Below are 9,299 nucleotides of genomic sequence, written 5' to 3'. Positions count from 1 at the left end.
GGTTAGCAGTCAAATGCCTAAGGCACTACGCTACCATAGCTCCTAAGGCAACAACAGAAAAGGGTTAATAGTTTAACAAATAGAAACCACTCCTTCATTCTAACTCATTCTAATTCATCTTCTGTCTCTCATCCATGTTTCCTTTCTTCAGGACAGGCTTTATTTTATCAGATGTAAATATAAGAACAGAATGATCAGAAGGATGAGAACAGTTGCAAAACTTGAAGAAGGGAATCAGTGTCACTGAATTGTACATGGAGAAATTGTTGAATTGGTGTTTGTTTGCGGTGTGTATTTTCAACAACAAAAAAGAAATTATTTTAAAAGTTACAATGTAAATATTAAATTGCTTTGCATATAAGATGACAACAACAACAGAATAACCAGTAACTCATGTTAGGTAAAACTAGAATTTTTGTCTATGAAAACCACTCTGATGACCTGAAATGTGCATTTGAAAGGCTTTATGATTATTTACTGAATTTCTGTGCTTCCAAATGATACCTATAATTTTAAGTCTTTGATTTTTTGAAAGGGATATAATTTCAAAGAGAAAAATTGCTATAATTGGAAAGCAATGAGAGAAACTAATGTCACTATTAGGAATGAACAAATCAGAACCAATTCAGATGAATAATAGAATGCAGCCTGTAGCTCCACTGTGAAAGGAGCAATTATAGCTAAGATTGGATTACGAAGGAAAGGGTCTTTTGACAGAAAGATGTCCTAACTCATGGCTGAAGGCACACTATAACATGAGCCTCTAAAAGAGAAGACTAGATTCCTTTCTAACTTAATGTGTGGCTGTTCATTCCAACCAACGATGGGAAAATCAGTTATTTCAATTTTCAATTTCCCCCTTTCTGTTTGTCATCAGTAACAAATGCTTAGTCCTGTTTTTTTTTTTTTTTTTGGTCCCCCAGTTCAGGAAGCAAGCATATTGTAGAAACTTAAAGCGGCCCTCAAGATGACCTGGTGGGATAGTGGTTAAGTGCTTGGCTGCCCCATCAGCTACTGTTTGAACCCACGAGCTACTCCATAGGAGAAAGATGTGGCAGTGAAGATTGTTGTTGTTATGTGCCATCGAGTCAGCCCCGACTCATAGTGACCCCTCCTTGGGTTGCCGAGGCAGTATTACTATGGAAGTAGATTGCCCAACCTTCCTTCCGAGGAGTGGCTGGTGGGTTTGAACCACCAGCCTTCTGGTTAGCAGTCAAGTGCTTTGGCACTATGCTACCAGAGCTCCATGAAGATTAAAGCCTTAGAAACCCTATGGGGCAGTTCTACTCTGTCCTTTGTTGTTGTTGTTGTTATGTGCCGTAGAGTCGGCCCCGACTCATAGCGACCCCTCCTTGGGTTTCCGAGGCAGTATCACTACGGAAGTAGGATTGCCCAACCTTCCTTCCGAGGAGTGGCTGGTGGGTTTGAACCGCCAGCCTTCTGGTTAGCAGTCAAGTGCTTTTAGCCACTATGCTACCAGAGCTCCCTACTCTGTCCTAGAGGGTCACTAAGAGCTGAAATCAAATCACTAGCAGCAGTTTTAATTCAGCCCTCACTCTCCTAACTCCCCATTTACTGACCCCAACACCAGACACTAGGAATTAAAGGAAGCCACGAAGGCAAAAAAGAGGTCTGAGTCTTACTACACTGGTCCGAGAAGAGATATGGCGCCAATAGGCAGAAAGGAATATTAAGTACAATATATCAAAATGAGGCATACGTTTTTAAAAATATTATTATCCCTTTATGCTTGTACCATTAGACAAACCTAAAATATTAAGTGGGAATAAAACCTACAGACATTCCATAGCAAGAACAAATCTGTTTCCTGTTTCACAACAGGAAACATTTGCCCCTTTCTCTTAGGTAGTTTCATTGTGAGTATGTTACTGGGATTTCAGAGAGCTAACAATTAATTAGTGCTATTTCAGTCAACCTGGGCAATACTTAGAGTCTGAAGATGAGCATACAGAGAATTAAGAAGGAAGTAATTCCTAAACAGAGTTTTGTATATCAATCATACTTGCTCAAAAATTTATAGAATAAAAAGAAACACACAAAGAAAAGCATAGGAAGTGGAAATTTTAACAAGTGAAAGAAATCATTTAAAAATCTAAATACTAGACGGAGAAAATAGACTGCCCAAGAAGATCTGAGAAAACATTGTTCTTTTTAGGATTTCAATTCTGGGTTGAAACATGAAGTAATTATTCATGGTGAAGAGTGATCACAGCGCAGGAGTTTACGTAGGCCAGTAGTAGCCCTCCTCACATGTCAGGCTGATGACGGATGAAGAGTGTACCTCACTACTCAGCCATCCCCCTCGAGGACACATCTGTAAACTTATTTATATTTATTTATAACAGCCAAATACCTAGAAAATAACAATACACATCTTCTAAAAGTTGATTTGCATTAGATGCCTAGCTCTGTTCACACAATTCTCTGTGTAACATCGGCAGCCTCTCTGTTTGTATCCTTGTGGAAAATAATTTACTTGGGCATTATTACAATAAGAGGTGTAATTAGCAGTCATTTTGCAGAACAAAGTATTGATGCCACAAGCCAATTTTCTGAAAAGTGCCTCTAAAGCAGCACCTGCACCATTCATGTTTATAAATCAGGTAATTGTACATTTAGCCACTTACGTGTATATTAATTAGTCTAATTTACATATGCAAATCAATTATCTAATATACAGTTTGCCAATTTCTCATTTTCTTTATGCTTTTTTCATACTTTGTAAGTTCAGATAGAACAAATTCCCAAGATGGCATATTATTATATGATCATTTATTCTTTTTTCTCAAGTCATTTTGGGATATTTCCAATACAACCTTCTGATAATAAAATATAAGGACAGAATGTGAAGAAGTCATTAAGTCCTTACTGATCCATTATGTCAGGATGCTGCTTCACTTGTATTGAAAGTTCTGCAACTATTTTAATCAATCTTTTCTGCTCTTTCAAAAGAACATGTAAGTATGTTAAGAGTCTCCAACACTCACCTAATTCCAAGTGATGATACCAAGAAATGGCAATATAATACGAATAAAAATTTGGTAAGCATAAAAGAATATGACCAATCTCATTCACTTTCTTTTTAACCTCTAGGCAGAGATTTACAACTGGATTCCTTGCCCACTTAGGCCTACAAAAGGCAGAATCCGTTATTTTCTACTTAAATACTAACCTACCAATGGTTATACATAAAAAATGCATTTTTGAAAATGTTTTGAAAGATATAAAGATGCAAGATTTTACTCAAGACTGCATTAAGTATTTGGCCAGCATTATACCCCCAAAAACATCAAAACGACATGAAGTAGACTTTTTAAAATTCTCTAGTATTTTAAGGCAAATTGATTTAAGTTCCTAATTTATATTCTGTTACTTAGATAATTGAGTTTAAATCAATAAAAATTTTAATACATGATTTAAATTTTAAAAAATACAGCTATTCTAAATTTTATTGTTGAATCATTTAAGACTCAGAGAAAAAACTCTAAAGTATGGAAACAATACAATTTATAGATGATTATTATGCCACCACAAGAAAACCAATGGTACATTCAAAAAAGAAAAAATTCAAATGCTAATAAAATAAGGAAAACCAAAATAAATGTATGTTGCTATGTTGGTTTAATAAAGGTGTTTATTAATCCTGAATTTGATAAGAGGAATTCTTAATAATTCTTATAGATTTTATAAGAACAAATTGTTACCTCATTTGAATAATAATGCTCAGTGAAAGTCAGAAACATTGTATTCTTCTAGGACTCAAAGTTACCTTATTTATCTCCTCGAACCTCTGGCTTAGAGAAAATCCTCGAAATGCATAAAACTCTATCTACTCTTAGGACTTGAAAAAACAGACTCTGTGGCTTCCTATCAGAATCTTATTCAATATTCAACATCATGTTTAGTGAGTTCTTCTCTCAGATATGTAATACCTTGTTCTGTTGTTTAAGCCATTAATATCCAGTGAAGACCCCCCCCAAAAAAAACACTGCTTATCATTTTTGTCTAAAAGCCTCATTTATATCAATTTTCTCTTATATTCTAGCACCTGGCACAGAGCTTTAATCACATGTTGGTTGAACAAATTATAGACGAATAAATCAACATTATGATTAAGTCCTTTTTCAGCATGTTTGTCTGCAGGAAAAAATATTCCCAGTTTCTTCAGTTTTTTATTGTGGAATCATTTCCTTTTACTCATTTATCATCTTTATAGCTTTTCTTTAATGTCCTGATGTTTATCTTAGGATGAGAAGGCCAGACAGAACTAGGGACAGTACTCTTTTGAGGATGTGACCAGTCAGGAGCATACTAGAAGAACTGTTTTATGGTGTCTATAAATTCTAGCAGAGTCTCTGGGTGTTGCAAACAGTTAATGTGCTTGGCTACTAAAAAGTTGGAGGCCCAAACCGATCCAGAGTCAGAATCAACTTGGTGGCAAATTCTATAAATTCTAACAGATACATGGTCGCTTCAGGAATTATGTTACATAAATATTAATCCCATTTTGCAAATTTCTATCCATACAAATAATAGTGAAACACTTACCTCAAGAACCAACCACAGCTTATCTCCATTTACTTTATCTTTCTTATAGTACATCCCATAGAATCTGACCACATTAGGGTGGTCAGAGAGTGTTTTTAAGATGTTATACTCTGCTTCAATCTCTTCATCGATATCCTAGTTTTAAAAAGTCATAAAAAGAGAACTGTGAGAAAAATGTGAATAATGTCAAGACACTTTTTACAGACTACCAAATAAAGAAATTTTTTCAAAGCAAGGTCATAATAATTTTTACTGTGCTCAGTATTATGTATTAAAATTTCACATTACACTGTTTAAAGGGAGAGATGGAGATTTTTGTGCTAATCAAATGCATGTCAAATTACGTTAATTTCATTGAATGTAAAAGGCATAAACAAATGGATATCATAAGTTTATTTCTACATTCAATTAAGAGAAATTTATATGGAACGGAGAACCACCCCAGATGGTTTTGATTTCTTTGTAGCCGCCTTCACTTAGTTATAGTGGCCAAGTCATTGACTGGAAATGGAAACTTTCATGGTCAATAAGGTTGTTCATTTTGTTTTCTTGAAATACTAGGTTTTTGGAAGTTTTCAAGAACTAGTTATACATGCAATAAATTCTGACTTCTCAAAAAAAAAAAAAGTGAGATAGAGTTAAATTACATAAAATGACATAGGACCATTAGTTAGCTAAAAGTCCATTCACCAGAGGTAGAACAGACGGCTATCTAGTCTTTTAAAATGCAATACAGCCACTTAGTAATGTCTCAAGAAAAGCCACATATATATGAAACAACTCACAGAACAATAAATAAGAAAAAGTTTTATTAATATTCCTCTTACAGTGACATCTCATGTCTAAGTTGTTTTAATACAGAAAGATGGAATCACAAAGCTAGGAAGAATTTTAGAGCAGTGCTTCAATTTTAAAGGAAGAAAATTATAAGCTTGGATAAATTAAAGAATCACAGAGTTCGTGAAAAACAAAGGATAGAAGCCACATCCACTGACTTCTACTCCTGTCATTTCACCCCTCTCTTTGAATATCACTAGTTCAAAATCAAAAATAGTAAGGCTCTTTAAAAAAAAAGAAAAGAAGATGTTACTCTGTGAAATGCTTAGCTGCATTTAAATTTATTTTATTAAGATTATAATCTCTCGGTTATAAATCTTTTCTTATTTGACTTGTGACATGATGAATGAATAGTAAACAAATATTCTTAGTAAAACATATATGTACTATTACAAGAATAAAAGCAGCAAAAGAACAAATTTAATGCTATAGTTATGAAACAAATGTCTTTCATTAAAACAATACTACAGAACATGATTTTTGAGATTTATGGTATTCCATTCAAGAGTAAGTTATAAAAGAAGATTGGTTACATGCATTCATAACCCATATTTTCTTGTCCACTGAGATTCAGGGGAATGGGAGAGACATTCTGATTATGGGACCTGGCACTGGGATCAGACTAGAGCCTTCCCTCTTGCCTCCATGAATCCTAATTCCAAAAGGAAAGACTAGACCTAAATGGTACAGTCACTTTGGCAACCTCTAACTTGTGTGTCTCTTCTCACATTTAAAATGGTCCAGCAGAGGAAGGTGATGACATTCAGCATCAAGTAAGCCTAAGCATATTGCTTCTCATTTTTCTTTCCTCCATCATACCTAATTTATTGCTATAAAATAAATCCCCCAAAATAATACAAAAACCAAAAACCAAATTCACTGCTGTTGAGTTGATTCAGCTCATAGCAACCCCTCCTTGAGTTTCTGAGGCGGTATCTCTACAAAAGTAGATTGCCCAATCTTCCTTCCAAGGAGTGGCTGGTGAGTTTGAACCACCAGCTTTCTGGTTGGCAGTCAAATGCCTTGTTGTTGTTGTTCTTGTTGTTATGTGTTGTCGAGTTGGATCTGACTCATAGCAACCCCTCCTTGGGTTTCTGAGGTGGTATCTCTACAGAAGGAGATTGCCCAACCTTCCTTCCAAGGAGTGGCTGGTGGGTTTGAACCACCAGCCTTCTGGTTAGCAGTCAATAAAGGACATTGTTTATGTGCTTTTAAGAAAAATAAAGTATCAGGTAGGTTCTCATATCACAACTGCTACCCAAACAAAGCAACAGGGAGACTCCACTGGGGTCTCACTTAAACAGAGCCCAGGGAGACTGAACATGAAATTCAATTCTCCACAACAAGGAACCACACTCTGATTGTAAATCAATACCATTTCTACTTTGGAAACATTTATGCAAACCTGAAAATGGATTTCATTTCTCTGAAAGGAATTTAATTTTTGAAAAATTTTTCTGGTTTGGCTTAAAAAGAATTCTGCCTGAAGCCTAAATAAATTCAGCAAGAAGGGAAACTGTGTCAAGATGACATTGTTACTTCGACACCCATGAATCTGTATTCTTACAATATTATGAAATCTAGAATGATAATCAATCAACCCTTGGGCTATTAAGAGTTGTATTTATTTATGTGTTTATGTATTTATGTACTCATTTATCAAGCACTTACTGAGCCCTATTATATGTTAAATATGTTGTTGTTGTTGTTTTTGTGTGCCATCGAGTTGGCCCCGACTCAGTGACCCCTCCTTGGGTTTCCGAGGCAGTATCACTACGGAAGTAGATTGCCCCATCTTCCTTCCAAGTATATAAACCAGGAAAATCTCACAAGTAGATTTTCTTTCCTTTTTTTTAAAAATACATTATTTTTTTTCAAATTAGAACTTGTTTTAGAATGACCTTATGAGGAATAAATCAAGATAAGATCTTACAGACTTTTTAATGGATTAACACAGATAAAGTTAATTAGGGAAAAAGTATAGAACTCACATGAATTGGATCCAGAATTTTGACTGCAGCTTTTTGGCCATTTTTCTTATTCAGTACTTTAAAAACTTTCCCATAAGTTCCTTTGCCAATTGTTTCAGTGATTTCCCATGTATCAGAGGGATCAGGAAAGTTATCAAAAATAATTTCTTTTCCAAGTAATGGAAGCATCTCAAAGGTTTAAACTGCTGGAGAGAAAAAGTATAGAGTTTCATTTGTATTTCATTGAGGATATTATATCACACATAAATATTTTCATGAAAAACTACCTAATATTTATACTGCTTTGACTGAAAATATACCACAATAACCAAGAGTACTTCAGTCACAGAAATTTTTAATTTATGTAAGTTTGATAGTGCTTTGTAACTAGGGCTTCATTTTTATGTTTAAAATAAACTTATTAGTAACTAATACTTTTTCAAATTAAAAGAAGAGGCATAGATATAAATCATTCTTATTTATCTCTTTAAACTCAGCTAAAATCAAAGAACTTTAGAATGAGTCTTAGAAATGATAAAATTCAACTTCCCCATCAAAGCAAATCCCACACTTTTTAAGTGATCGTGTCTTCTGTCACTTCTCTACGTAAAACTCAACAAAGCTTTTAGGATGCAGTTTTCTTAACACAACAACCTACAAAGTCCTTTAGAATACAGCCCTTTCTTACTTTTCTAGCCTCACCTCTCTTCTCTGATACACCGTAATTCAGCCATTCTGGATCTTTCAGTTCATATCTTTCTTGTTTGAGGATCTTAAGAAACACTCTCCCTCTTCCCTCTGTCCTTGGCTTCTGTGCTAAATTCTAACTCCTATTTAGTTTTTGGGTCTCAACTTAGATGTTAGTTCCTCCAAATGTGACCATTTTCCACCCCATTTGGGCTACAAACCCCATCTTAGTGCTCTGGGAGAATGCCATAACCATCTTTACCTGATGCAATTAGTGTATGCCCACGGCCTGGTACACAGCTGAATTAATTAATTAATTAATTAAATGTGGCCAAAGAGGTTAAGCGGATTTCTAAAGGAGAATATCTACCCCTGTCTATCTATCTATTGCAGTAAGATGCCAGTTTTCTTGACTTCCAATTAGTGCCCTTAATCTTCCATGTTCTTTCTATATTTCATTCCACCACTTCTATAAATTTACAAAAAAAAAAAAAGAAGAAGAAGAAGAAGAAAAGCAATAAAGCAATTAAAAATAAAAAGAAGGAAAGGAAAACCACTGGACCAAAAGCTCCCAGCACTTCTGGTGGGCCTCACAGTTTTTCAACTGTCTGTGTGTGAAAACACATTCTTTTCAATGTTATAAAGTTGATTGCAGTTGTGTTTGCATGTGTATGCACACACACAAGAACAGATCTATTAATAGGTATGTATTAATATCCCATGAAATTCACTTATTTGACCACATTAATACCTTTTCAGCTTCATCATATGACCAATACACTGATTTTCCCTCTCCCTTCCTTTGTATCTATCAACCCTCTTAAGTCTTCATTCTCTCCTTCTCCCACACAGATTCCATGGTTTGCATTAGTTTAACACCCTTGCACACACCCTCAAAGCCTTGTCATCTTTCTATACTAATTCTACTGGGGAAAAAGCAACAACACTGGTCAAATCCTTCATCTGTTTTACACCTGACAGTAGCTGGGAAAAAAAAAAAAAAAAACATGTCACACTGACTTCTTTCATTCTAAGTTCAGGAAAACAAATTTACAAGTAGATAATCAAGATTGCTTAGCAGTCCAACTGAACTTCCCTGGTTTGTATACTCTCGTCTCTCTAGAGTCACTATTTTACAGTCTTCACTCTCCTCAAATTTTTCTCTTTGCTATCTACCCCAATTCTACAAAACCTCCCACTTTATGACCTTACTTTATAATTAAATGAGAAAATGGA

At 34.9% G+C, this 9,299-nt stretch overlaps 1 protein-coding gene across 1 annotated transcript in view; it reads right to left on the bottom strand.

Moving 5' to 3' along the window:
* MYO3A (myosin IIIA) overlaps positions 1 to 7,565 on the bottom strand; it is a 360,696-nt gene extending 353,131 nt beyond the window's left edge. The window contains exons 1-2 of the mRNA XM_007936415.2: positions 7,398 to 7,565; positions 4,570 to 4,704 (exon numbers count right to left, since the gene is read on the bottom strand). Coding sequence (XP_007934606.1) covers positions 4,570 to 4,704; positions 7,398 to 7,565 — 303 coding nt within the window. The remainder of the gene's footprint in view (positions 1 to 4,569; positions 4,705 to 7,397) is intronic.
* Positions 7,566 to 9,299: the final 1,734 nt, after the last annotated feature.

Source organism: Orycteropus afer, unplaced genomic scaffold (genome assembly GCF_000298275.1).
Source record: "Orycteropus afer afer isolate SDZICR_OR568_19922 unplaced genomic scaffold, OryAfe1.0 scaffold00035, whole genome shotgun sequence".
Classification (NCBI taxonomy): domain Eukaryota; kingdom Metazoa; phylum Chordata; class Mammalia; order Tubulidentata; family Orycteropodidae; genus Orycteropus; species Orycteropus afer.
The sequence above is the reverse complement of the archived record's forward strand: the minus strand, read 5'-3'. Positions and strand labels throughout refer to the sequence as shown.